Below are 11,679 nucleotides of genomic sequence, written 5' to 3'. Positions count from 1 at the left end.
CTCAGCGCCCAGGCCTGGCCACAATAGCTCTTTATTGACAGCACAGAGGGAGCAGCTCCAGCCTCATCATTACTTCCACAGCTTCTTGATAGACATGTTCTTCTCACTGTCTTTCTGCATCACCTGGGGGGAAGGGACAGGGGTGAGGCCATTCAGTGCCTAAACTGGGTGTTAATTACCCCCAAAACACCCCAAGACCCCAGCCCTGCACAGGGAGGGCTCAGCAGCCTCTCCCATGTCACTCACATGGTGAGAACCCCCTTGTTTGTGCTCCTGGCAAATTCCACCCAGAACACTTTGTGCCCCCATCACCCCCCACCTCTCCCCTGGCACCCACCTTGGCCACGGCCATCTCAAAGTCCTCCTGTGTGACGTGCACTCTCCTCTCCCTCAGTGCATACATCCCCGCCTCTGTGCACACACCCTGAGAAGACAGGAGGGGAGCATCAGCCAGTGCCCCCCGTGGCAGCCCCCTGTCCCCAGAGTCCCCAGCTCACCTTCACCTCAGCCCCCGAGGCCCCTGGCATCAGCTCCGCGATTTTCCGCAGGTTGATGCCCCGGGTCAGATTCATCTTCCGGGAGTGGATCTTGAGGATGTCCAGGCGGGCCTGAAGCAGGGGAACAGGGAGGGTTGGAGCCCAGGAATGGCTCCTGGGGACAGGGTGGGGACAGCAGGGAGTGGCTCTGGTACCTCCTCATTGGGAGGGGGGAATTCGATTTTCCTGTCGATGCGGCCGGGGCGCAGCAGGGCCGAGTCCAGGATGTCGATCCTGTTGGTGGCCATGATCACCTGCACAAGGGGACAAGGGAACAGTTGTCACCATCCTGGGCATCGCCGGCAGGACCCCAGGCAGGGCTGTCCCCCCTACCTTGATGTTCTTGGTGGCCTCAAAGCCATCGAGCTGGTTGAGGAGCTCGAGCATGGTGCGCTGCACCTCACTGTCCCCACCGGAGCCGCCCTCCAGGCGGGAGGAGCCGATGGAGTCGATCTCATCCATGAAAATGATGGAGGGCGCGTGCTCCCGCGCCATCACGAACAGCTCCCGCACCATGCGGGCCCCTGCGGGCAGGGGGCTCAGCCTGGCACAGCCTGGCACCGAGCCCACGCAGCCCCCAGGAGCCCCAGAGCCGTGCCGGTACCTTCCCCGATGAACTTCTGCACCAGCTCGGAGCCGGAGACGCGGATGAAGGTGCAGTCGGTGTGGTGGGCCACGGCCCGCGCCAGCAGCGTCTTCCCCGTGCCGGGGGGGCCGTAGAGCAGCACCCCCTGCAACGGCCACACGGCCCCTCAGAGCCTGCCAGGGACACAGGCCAGCCCAGGGCCCCCAGAGCAGCACTTGCCTTGGGCTGGGCGATGCCCAGCGCCTCAAAGAGCTCCGGGTGCTTCACGGGCAGCTCGATGACCTCCTTGATCTCCTTGATCTGCTTGTCCAGGCCCCCGATCATCTCGTAGGTGGAGTCTGGGACCTTCTCCACCATCATGAGGGACACCAACGGGTCCACCTTGTTGGGCAGAATCTTGTGCAGGGTGTAGCTGTCGTTGCGCAGGGCCACGCGGCAGTTGGGGGTCACCTGTGGGGACAGCACACAGGGGAGTGTCCCTGCCAGCCCTGGGGACCCCCCACAGCCCCGAGGCACTCACGTCATTGATGTCAATGTTCTTGTCCACATCCACCACGAACTTCCCCTCTGGGTGCACCTGTAAAGGAAGAACAAAGACCCCCAGGAGTCATTTCCCTGGGAACTGCCTGCTAAAGGATATCCCCATGGCCTGGGAGGAGTAGCAGCCAGGAGCTCCAACCCCACTGGACACCCCAGGACAGCCCCAGGCCCAGCAGAGCCATCCCAACAGGCTCCTCTGTACAAGGAGCTCCCACCCCACGTCCCCGAGCTGTCCCATCCCTGAGGGGACACAGGGCTGTCCCCCAGCCCAGTCCTGTCACCTCATACCTTGACCAGCACCTTCTTCTTGTCCATGGCTCTCACCACCTCTCCCACGTAGGATCCCTGCTCCTGCAGCAGCTGCAGCTCCTCCCGCAGCAGCCGCACTGGAGAGGGACAACTCAGCACCAGCCCTGTGAACTGCAGCTCCAAGGCGCAACCCAGAGCTCCCAGGCCCAGCCCAGTACCCCTCAGGCCCAGCCCAGAGCCCCCTGGGCCCAGCCCAGAGCCCCCAAAGCCCAGCCCAGAGCCCCCAAAGCCCAGCCCAGAGCCCCCAAAAAAGCCCAGCCCAGGGCCCCCAAAGCCCAGCCCAGGGCCCCCAAAGCCCAGCCCAGGGCAGCGGGAGGAGCTGCAGGCCCTACCCTTGGCATTGAGCTCGTTCCTCTGTGCCTGCAGCCGCCGCAGGTTCTGGCTCTTCTCGTTCACGATGAGCTGCAGGGAGAGGCTGTGCTGAGCGACCTCGGGCTCAAGCACACCCAGCACAGGGAGTAGTGGAATGCTTTGTGTTGGAAAAGATCTCAAAGCTCATCTCATCCCACCCCTGCCATGGCAGGAATGCCTCCCACTGTCCCAGGCTCCTCCAAGCCCCAACAACCAGCCTGGCCTTGGGCACTGCCAGGGATCCAGGGGCTGCTCTGGGCACCCTGTGCCAGGCCCTGCCCACCCTCGCAGGGAACAATTCCTCATTCCCAAGATCCCATCCAGCCCTGCTCTCTGGCAGCTGCGACAAGGACCTGGACAGGAGCAGCCCTCAGCTCAGAGCACAGCCCAAGATTGTGTCCCCAGAGAGGGTCCTGCCTGCCCACAGCCCTGGGACACGGGCAGGGACACAGGCACACCATCCCGGCTGGAAGCACAGTGACACGGCCGCAGTGTCCCCCGCAGCTGTACTCACCTGCAGCTCCTCGATCTTGGACAGGTAATACTGCCGGAGCCCCGAGCCGCCCTTCCCGTCGTCCATCTCCATCTGGGACAGCAGAGCTCAGCGCCGCCGACACCCCCCGCACGGCGCCGGCCTCGGGGCAGTCCCGCCGGGCACCGCTTCCCTCCTCACCACCGCCGGGCTGGCTCCTGCCTCCTCTTTTCCCTCCTCCCATCCCGGTCCCAGCCCCCGGTTCCCCTTCCCGCGCGGGTGCCGAGTGTCCCTCCCCTCTCCTCACTCCCTGCCCGACACCCCCAATCCGCGTCCTGCGTCCCCCGTGTCCCGTCCTCTCAGCGGTGCACACAGCAACCCCAGCTCCCGCTCCCCTGAGAGCCCCCGATCCCGATCCCGATCCCGATCTGGTCCCGGTCCCGTCCCACCGCTCAGGCACCGCCGCATTCCCCAGACCTGCCCAGTCATGCCGCTGGCATGCCCCGAGCAGCCCCGTCCGCAGCACAGCCCGGGGCATCCCGAAGCACCCCGAGATCCTCCCCAAGCTCCGCCGGTTCCTCTATCCCGGTCCGGCCCGTCCGCACCTGCTCGGGCCCGTCCAGCGCCATCTTCTCCGCCGGCATCGGCCCCAACAAAGATGGCGGCCGCCGTCTTCCGCTGCCCGGGCCCTGCCGCTCAGCTTGTTAGCGTCACTTCCTCCTCCGGAAAAACCACAGCCGGGCGGCGCATTGCGCATGCGCAATCACTCCCGTCTGGACTGCGCTGCCATCTTGGGGTGGTCGAAGGTGATGTGTCCGTGGGTAAAGCATCGGAGGGGACGGACAGGGTTGTGATCGCGCCACCGAGCGGGCCCGTTATTGTTCACCTCACCTCCGCGGGACCCGTTATCCTTCCCCTTCTTCCGCCCGCAGGCTGTGGAGGAGGGCTGCGCCACTCCTAAAATGGCGGCCAGAGCAGGAGGAAGCGGAAGCTGACTGTGCGCGCAGAGCACGCCGGGAAGGTGCTGCTGGCACGCGGCGGGACCGGCACGGGGACCGGGACTGGGAACAGGAGCAGGGACAGGGACAGGGTCTGGATCGGGGTTTGAATAAGGGACAGGGTCTGGATAGGGGCCGGGGGTCAGGTCGGTGTCCCGGGGGCGGTGGCTCGGGCGAGGGAAGAGGGTACGGGGGTGTCAGGGCCGGGGGGATGTTGAGCCCGGGTGGTCGGAGGCTTCAGCAGAACAGCGGGGCCGGGATGCGCCTCGGGGACAGCGGGTGCGAGTGGGCCTGAGGGGCAATAGCGGGAGCGGCGAGGGGGGTGCTGGGGGCGCAGTTGGGGAGGGACTGGAGGGGTACTGGGAGGGCAATGGGGGAGGAACTGGAGGGGCACTGGCAGGGGTAACACGGGGACTACAGAGAGAGAGCTGAAGAGACACAGGGGGCACTGGAGGGGACGCTGGGAAGACACTGAGGGAACACCGAGGGAGGCCGGGGCTCCCCGTGTCCCCAGGCCCCTCCTCAGCTCCGTGTCCCTCCAGGCCCGAGCCCTCGGCTGACAGCACATCCCAGGCCCCTGAGGGGCCACCCCGCCACCACCATGGGCAAGAAAAGTAAACTGGGCAAGAGCCGGCGGGACAAGTTCTACCACCTGGCCAAGGAGACAGGTGAGGGCCGTGCCCGGCGCTGGGGACGGGGGGCTGCGGTCCCGGGCACCCCCAGAACCACCCTCCTGCTGCCCCCCAGGCTTCCGCTCCCGCTCCTCCTTCAAGCTGCTGCAGCTCAATCGGAAGTTCCAGTTCCTGCAGAAGGCCCGGGCCCTGCTGGACCTGTGTGCGGCCCCCGGCGGCTGGTGAGTGAGGACAGGCCACCACAGTGCCGCCAGCTGGCCCAGCAGTGTCCCTGCGCTCCGTGCCGAACCCAGGGAGCACAGTGCCGGGCTGAGAGCTCTGCTGGGGCCCTGCCCAGCTCTGCTTCTCTCTGTTCTTCCCAGGCTCCAGGTGGCTTCCAAGTTCATGCCGGTGTCCAGCCTGATTATCGGTGAGTGGTGGCGCTTGGCAGGAGCTGGTGACAGTCTGTGGGTGTGACAGACAGGGGATCCTGGCAGGAGAGGGGGCTGGCTGGGGAAGACACTTGGGGTGGGATGGAGCCTCTTCTGAGGGGCTTTGCTGTGTTTTTTCAACCAGGGGTGGATTTGGTGCCCATCAAGCCCATTCCCAACGTGGTGACCCTGCAGGAGGATATCACCACCGAGAAGTGCCGCCAGGTACTGCCCAGGGTCACCTGGGGCCCTGCAGGTCCCCATGGTGGCAGGGGGGTCACAGGGGATGGGCTGGGGTCCTCGGTGAGGGACAAATGGATGTCCCTGTCCCACAGGCCCTGCGCAAGGAGCTGCAGACCTGGAAGGTGGACGTGGTGCTGAACGATGGAGCGCCCAACGTGGGAGCCAGCTGGGTGCACGATGCCTACTCCCAGGGTGGGGACACAGGGACAGTTCACTGCTCCTAGAGAGTTACAGGCTGCTGTGGCTTGGGAGGGACCTTAAAGCCCATCCAGTGCCACCCCTGCCGTGAGCAGAGACACCTTCCCCTGTCACAGGGTGCTCTAAGCCCTGTCCAATTTGGCCTTGAGGATGGGGCAACCACAGCTTCTTTGGGAAACCCATTCCAGCTTGTCTCTACTCTCCTAGAGAAGGGTCATTCCCTCACTCTCTCACTCCTTGTTCTCTCCTGCTGCAGCCAACCTGACCCTCATGGCTCTGAAGTTGGCCTGTGAGTTCCTGTGCAAGGGTGGATGGTTCATCACCAAGGTGTTCCGTTCCCGGGATTACCAGCCCCTCCTGTGGATCTTCCAGCAGTTCTTCCAGAAGGTCCAGGCCACCAAGCCCCAGGCCTCCCGCAATGAGTCTGCTGAGATCTTTGTGGTGTGCCAGGGTGAGCAGCCAGGGGGACCTGGAGGGGCTGGGATGGGGCTGGGAGAACCTGCAGGTGGCTCTGATCCCTCCATCTCAGCAGGAGTGACTCTGATCCCTCCATTCTGGGTGGCTCTAATCCCTCCATCTCAGCAGGAGTTGGAGGGATTTGATCTCTCTGTTCTGGGTGGCTCTGACCCCTCCATCCTAGCAGGAATTATTCCAATCGCTTCATCTCAGCAGGAATGGTTTCTGATGCTCCCATTCTAGAAGGAATGGCTCTGCTGGCTATGATTCCTCCATCTTAGGAGGAATGGTTTTGATGGTGTTAATTCCTTCCTGGGACAGTGGAATGGCTCTGAGCCTTCTCTCCTCAGAGAAGTAGCTCTGATCCCTCCATTCTGGATGGCTCTGATCTCTGCATCCCAGCAGGAGTGGCTCTGATTCCTCCATTCTGGATGGCTCTGACCTTTCCATCCTGGGAGGAGTGTCTTTGTTGGCTGTGATTCTTCCATCCTAGGAGGAATGGTTTTGATGGTTCTAATTCCTCCTGGGACAGTGGAATGGCTCTGAGTCCTTTCTCCCCAGAGAAGTAGCTCTGATCCCTTCATCCCAGGAGGAATGGTTCTGATTCCTGCATTCTGGTTGGTTCTGATTCCTCTGTTTCAGAGAAATGACTCAGGGCTCTCATCCCTCTATCCCAGGTTATCAGGCTCCAGACAAAATTGACAGCAAGTTTTTTGACCCCAAATATGCCTTCAAGGATGTGGAGGTTGTCACCAAGTCTGTCAGTGAGCTCGTCAGCAAAAAGAAGCCCAAGGTATGAGCAAGGCCAGACACAGATGGAACTGGGTCTAAAGAAGCTGTGATAATTAAAATTGTCCAGGAGAATGCAAGATTTTGGGATGGGAAGTGTTGGAAAAGCCAGTTTGGGGGAGGTTTGAAGCCCTAAAATCACTGAAGTGCGGATTGTGAGGTTGAGGCTGGGTCAGTTAAACCCTACAGGGGTTGAGCACAGGGTTTGTGTCTCTCTGAGGAGGCTTTAGGACAGGAAACCTGTGTCAGGTAGTTTTAACTGAGTGTAGAGCTGACATAAACCTGCTCTTGTGTCTGGGCTGGGGCTGGTGACAGCTTTTAGCTCAGGCTGAGGTTGGAGACAATTTCTGAAGTCCTCAAGAAAAACCCACAGACACATTTAGGTGGCCACTGCAGCAAGACATGAGTTAGGTGACCCCATGCCCCGTTCAGGGTTGGTGGTGTCTGCCTGTCTGTCCCCTGCCCTGGTTGCCACAGCCCCTTTTCCCCCAGGCCGAAGGCTATGCCGAGGGTGACACCACCCTGTACCACCGCTTCACCCTCATGGACTTCCTCAAGGCTGCCAACCCTGTGGACTTCCTCTCCAAGGCCAACGAGGTGAGTGCCTGCAAGGACTCTGTCCTGTGCAGGGGAGGCTGGGATTTAAATTTAAATCCCTTTTCCTGCACCAGATCACCCTGGGGGATGGGGAGCTGGAGAATCACAGCTCCACCACGGAGGAGCTGCGCCAGTGCTGCAGGGACATCCGAGTGCTGGGCCGCAAGGAGCTCAGGTGCTGGGGGACACTGGGACAGCCACACCCCTAGCTGGGCCTGGGGGGCAGCCACCCCCCCCTGCTGGCTGTCCCTAACAGCTGCCACCCCACCCAGGGCCCTGCTGAACTGGAGAACAAAGCTGCGGCGGTTCCTGGCCAAGAAGCTGAAGGAGCAGGCAAAGGAGTTGGATATCAAGTAGGGCCAGGGAGCAGGGCTGTCCCCAGGCTGGGGTGGCTTGTCCCCAGGCTGGGGTGGGCTGTGCCCAGCACAGCTCCTCTGAGCTCCTTCCTTTTGGCAGCTTGAGCTCTGGCGAGGAGGAGGAGGGCTGGGAGGAGGAGAAGAAGGAGAAGATGGAGGCGAAAGCTGCAGCTGCTGAGGAGGAGAAGGAGCAAGAGGAGTTGGAGCTGGCTTTGGCAGAGATGAAGGCTAAGGAGCTGGCAGAGCTGAAGAGGTAGAAAGAGGAGGAGGGATGGGGTTGCAGCCATGGAGACAAAGGGTGGCAGTGTCAGCCTGTCCCTCTGCTGGTGGAGGGTTGTGGGTTTGGGGTCCTTGGTCTCCTCTGCTCCTCCAGGCAGGTGTTCCAGGTTGTCCCAGGGTGCCCAGCACTGGGCACCCCTCACAGGGTACTGCCAGTGGGGTGGCAGGGGATGAGCCTTTGGCGTCTTTGTGTGTGGTGGGGATGGTGTGGCCTCATTCCTTTGTCTCCTCCAGGAAGAAGAAGAAGATCCTGAAGGAGCAGAGAAAGCAGCGGGAGCGTGTGGAGCTGAAGATGGACCTGCCTGGAGTGTCCATCGCCGACGATGGTGACACCAGCATGTTCTCCCTGAAGAGCATCCACAGGACCCCGGTGGGTGGGGAGCTCCTGGGGACAGCAGGGTGAGGCAGGGCCTGGCTTATCATTTGTGTCACTTGTGTGACTCTGTAAGCTGTGCTGCAGCTGCTGGATGAGCTGTCCCGCGGGGACATGGCCTCTGCTGATGCCCTGCTGGAGATCAGCCCTGGGGACGATGACGTTTACGTGTCGGATCACGACGAAGAGGACGACGTGTCCCTGGCCAGCGACCTGGACCCGGAGGAGCTGCTGGAGATCGAAGCTCGGCAGCGGAAGCTGCAGCGGGAGCAGCGAGGGAAGAGGTGAGAGGGGAGAGACCTCCTGGGGCAGGGGCTGCCCTGGGAGCAGCTCCAGGACCCAGCCAGGGCTGGGAACACTGATCCTGCTGCTCCGGGTCACAGGACGAAGTTTAAGCAGAAGGAAGAGGAGGAGGAAGGGCAGGAAGTAGAGAATCCCCTGCTGGTGCCCCTGGAGGAGAAATCAGTGCTGGAGGAGCGACAAACCAGCCTGTGGTTTGGAAAGGTGAGTCCCACTTGTGGGGCAGGAATGATGGAGCAGCCTCAGCCCCAGCAGTTTCCCTGGACTGCACTGGGGCTGACCCCCCACCCAATCCCTGGGGCTGACATCCCGCCCCCCCCTCCCAATCCCTGGGGCTGACCCTCCCACCCCCGCCTGCCCTGGGGCTGACCCCACTGTTGCCCATGCTAGGACGCCTTCGCTGGCATCGAGGATGATGCGGATGAGGAGCTGGAGCTGGGCCAGGCCCAGATGTTGGCTGAGAGGCAGCGTGAGGCTCAGAGAGGTGAGGGGACATAAAGGACAGTCCCACAGCTCACTGTGGGGCACTGGGTCCAGCCGCAACGGGGATGCTGCCCTGAGCAGCAGCATGGAATGGTTTTGGTTGGAAAGGACCTCAAAGAGCACCAAGTCTGGCCGTGGGCAGGAACACCTCCCACTAGACCAGAGAATGATCCCAGCCTATGTCGTTAATGAGCTGTCAGTAGTGCTGTGTTAATGAGCAGGATCTCTAGAGGAGGGTCTGCCTTGCTTTGTCTCACCCAATGTTTCCCATTCCCAGACAAAACAACAAAGAAGGGTCAGAAGAAGAAGAAGGTGGTCCAGGAGGAGGCTCCAGCTGAGCCCAGCCCTGCAGCAGCCACAGCTCCTGATGCCAGTGAAGCTCAGGAGGAGCAGAGCAGTGATGATGACAGCAGCAGTGAGGATGAGAGGTGAGGGCTGAGTGGGATCTGGGTGTCCCTTCAGCTCCACTGTCCTGGAGAGCTGAGGGGAGCTCAGCCCTGCCCACTGCTCTCCACAGGCCACTGGCACCAGTGGGGAGGAAGCGGGGCCGTGTCGAGCCCTGTGGCTTTGAGGTGGTGCCTATTGAGAAGCCAGGTGAGTGGGGGCCATGGGGGTGTCTCAGTCGGGATGGGAGGCAGGGACAAACCTGGAGGTCCCTCGGGAGGGATGGGCGATGGGGGCAGGGACAGACCTGGGGCTCCCTCGGGAAGGACGGGAGATGGGGGCAGGGACAGACCATGCTCCCCAGGGCTGCTCCCTGGCTCTTGGGCTGCAGCCAGGCCAAGCTGTCCCATGTCCCACAGTGAAAAGAGTCCTGGATGCTGAGGGCCTGGCCCTTGGCTCTGTCATTGCCACCTCCAAAAAGGCCCGGCGGGACCTCATCGACGACTCCTTCAACAGGTACCAGCTGGGGGCTGCAGGAGCTCTGCAGGGTTTGCTCCCTAGCAGGGACAGGTGTAGTGGGGCCCCACGTCCTGCTCACAGATCACCTGGGCCCTTCAGGTACTCGTACAACGAGGAGGAGGGGGAGCTGCCCGAGTGGTTCACGGAGGAGGAGCGGCAGCACCGGCGCCGGCAGCTGCCCGTGGACAAGCAGACAGTGGAGGCCTATCGGCAGCGCTGGAAGGAGATCAATGCCCGCCCCATCAAGAAGGTGGCAGAGGCCAAGGCCCGCAAGAAGAAGAGGGTGAGTGGGGGTGGGCTCCCAGGGGTGTCCTGACTCCTCTCCCAGCACCTCAGTCCTCCCTCTATCCCCCTGTTCTTCCTCCAATGCCCCTGTCCCATCTCTGATTCCCCATCCTTTTCTGGCATCCTGTCCCATCTCTGACCCACCCTGTCCCATGTCATTCCCCATCCTTTTCTGACCCCCCTGTCCCTTTTTCAATGCCCCTGTGCCATCTCTGATACTCCATTTTTTTCTGAACCCCCCCCTTGTCCCATCTCGGACCCTTCCATCCCTCCTCTGACCTCCCTCCCCCCCCAATTCCTCTTCCAATTCCCCTGTCTCTCCTGTGACCACCCCCTCTGATCCCCCATCCTCCCTCCAACCCCTGGCTCTCCTCTGACCTTCTGTCCCTCCTCTGTCCCCGCCGGCTGTCCCCCAGATGCTGAAGAAGCTGGAGCAGATGAAGAAGAAGGCCGAGGCCGTGGTGAGCACCGTGGACATCTCGGAGCGGGAGAAGGTGGCCCAGCTGCGCCGGTGAGTGGCCAAGCCAGGATCCAGCTCATCCCTTTGTGGCTGGGCTGGATGGTGGGGCCGTGTCCCTGCAGCCACTGGGACAGATCTGTGTCCCCAGCCAGGCTGAACTGGGGGTGGCAGAGCCAGAGGAGGGGTGGGACCAAGTGTTGTCCCAACACCAGATTTGGTTTTTGTCCCACCCAAACTCATTCTGACCTTTGTCTTTCTTCTGCAGCATCTACAAGAAGGCTGGGCTGGCCAAGGAGAAGCGCCAGGTCACCTACCTGGTGGCCAAGAAGGGCGTGGGACGCCGGGTGCGGCGTCCCCCTGGTGTCAAGGGCCAGTTCAAGGTGGTCGACAGCCGCCTCAAGAAGGACGTGAGGGCTCAGAAGCGCAAAGAGCAGAAGAAGAAGCACCACAAGTGAGGTGGGAGTGGCTCCATCACCAGCAAAGGCCTTGGCTCAGGGCACAGGGCTGGCTCCTGTGCCCCACTGCCACCTCAGGAGCCCTGGGCGTCAGGGTGGGGCTTGGCCACCTCTTGCTTAGACCCTTAGTCCGTGCCTTGCTGTGACAGTGCCTCATGCCCTCCCATGGGCACGGAGGGGTCATTTGGCCCCAGTGCTGCAGCCCTGGCCCCTGGTCACAGCTCCAGGTGTCACCAGGCTGGCTCTGCTGGGTGACTCCCCCTGGAGACATCACAGGAGCATCCACATCAGCCCCAGCTGTCCCCAGGGAGATTGTAGCTTTGGGGGACACCCCTAGGCCAGATTTGTCACTGAGGTGGCAGAACAGTGGTGGCTCTGCCCGGAGCAGCTGCTCAGGACAGCAGAGTTTAACCTGTCTGAGGTTGTGTTAGGCCTGGGTGAGGTAAGGGACCTGTGCTGCACGTGTCCCTTATGCCATGTCACAGGCAGGGAGGGCACTGCTGGCTGTTTTCAGTACAGCTGCTTGTGCCTCGAGAGCCCACCCAACTTTGTCTGACAGGGATTGACTCCTGACATTCACCTGCTGTCCCAGGCCACAGCAGCCACCCTGTCCCCTCTGTCCCCACCCCCTTCTCCCTCAAGGAGAAGAAAGACCAAGAGTAAAGAAG

At 62.0% G+C, this 11,679-nt stretch overlaps 2 protein-coding genes across 4 annotated transcripts; one reads left to right on the top strand and one right to left on the bottom strand.

The window, feature by feature from the left end:
* Positions 1–13: 13 nt before the first annotated feature.
* Positions 14–3,555, bottom strand: PSMC5 (proteasome 26S subunit, ATPase 5). Its single transcript, XM_030232591.2, has 12 exons — positions 3,400–3,555; positions 2,837–2,908; positions 2,304–2,373; positions 1,951–2,048; positions 1,643–1,699; positions 1,342–1,572; positions 1,141–1,267; positions 870–1,060; positions 692–790; positions 498–608; positions 338–424; positions 14–123 (listed from the first exon to the last, which is right to left on the bottom strand). The coding sequence occupies exons 1-12, from the start codon at positions 3,436–3,438 to the stop codon at positions 70–72; spliced, it is 1,236 nt and encodes a 411-aa protein (XP_030088451.1). The 5' UTR covers positions 3,439–3,555; the 3' UTR covers positions 14–69.
* Positions 3,552–11,678, top strand: FTSJ3 (FtsJ RNA 2'-O-methyltransferase 3). Of its 3 annotated transcripts, none has more exons than XM_050985557.1 (22): positions 3,552–3,815; positions 4,335–4,460; positions 4,540–4,645; positions 4,787–4,833; positions 4,980–5,059; positions 5,170–5,269; positions 5,532–5,726; positions 6,409–6,524; positions 7,013–7,117; positions 7,192–7,292; positions 7,390–7,470; positions 7,574–7,726; positions 7,987–8,122; positions 8,213–8,409; positions 8,509–8,629; positions 8,816–8,909; positions 9,186–9,336; positions 9,426–9,502; positions 9,712–9,808; positions 9,911–10,094; positions 10,513–10,607; positions 10,822–11,678. In XM_050985557.1, exons 2-22 carry the CDS (start codon positions 4,394–4,396, stop codon positions 11,009–11,011), a joined length of 2,493 nt encoding a protein of 830 aa, XP_050841514.1. In that variant the 5' UTR covers positions 3,552–3,815; positions 4,335–4,393; the 3' UTR covers positions 11,012–11,678. The 3 variants fall into 3 exon arrangements, with proteins under 3 accessions (XP_050841514.1, XP_009094855.2, XP_018777068.2); XM_009096607.4 differs by having other exon boundaries at positions 3,762–3,884; XM_018921523.3 differs by having other exon boundaries at positions 3,785–3,938.
* The last annotated feature ends 1 nt before the right edge of the window (position 11,679 follows it).

Source organism: Serinus canaria, chromosome 27 (genome assembly GCF_022539315.1).
Source record: "Serinus canaria isolate serCan28SL12 chromosome 27, serCan2020, whole genome shotgun sequence".
Taxonomy (NCBI): Eukaryota; Metazoa; Chordata; class Aves; order Passeriformes; family Fringillidae; genus Serinus; species Serinus canaria.
This window is presented reverse-complemented; position numbering and strand designations above follow the sequence as displayed.

Excerpts from the sequence above, each read along its gene's own strand:
- PSMC5 (XM_030232591.2), bottom strand. The coding sequence starts at position 3,438 with ATGCCGGCGGAGAAGATGGCGCTGGACGGGCCCGAGCAG. Across the intron at positions 2,049-2,303 it reads GAACGAGCTCAATGCCAAGG|TGCGGCTGCTGCGGGAGGAG; the intron begins GTAGGGCCTGCA and ends GTCCCTCTCCAG. Across the intron at positions 1,573-1,642 it reads AGAACATTGACATCAATGAC|GTGACCCCCAACTGCCGCGT; the intron begins GTGAGTGCCTCG and ends CTGTCCCCACAG.
- FTSJ3 (XM_050985557.1), top strand. The coding sequence starts at position 4,394 with ATGGGCAAGAAAAGTAAACTGGGCAAGAGCCGGCGGGACAAGTTCTAC. Across the intron at positions 4,461-4,539 it reads CCACCTGGCCAAGGAGACAG|GCTTCCGCTCCCGCTCCTCC; the intron begins GTGAGGGCCGTG and ends GCTGCCCCCCAG. Across the intron at positions 8,410-8,508 it reads CGGGAGCAGCGAGGGAAGAG|GACGAAGTTTAAGCAGAAGG; the intron begins GTGAGAGGGGAG and ends TCCGGGTCACAG.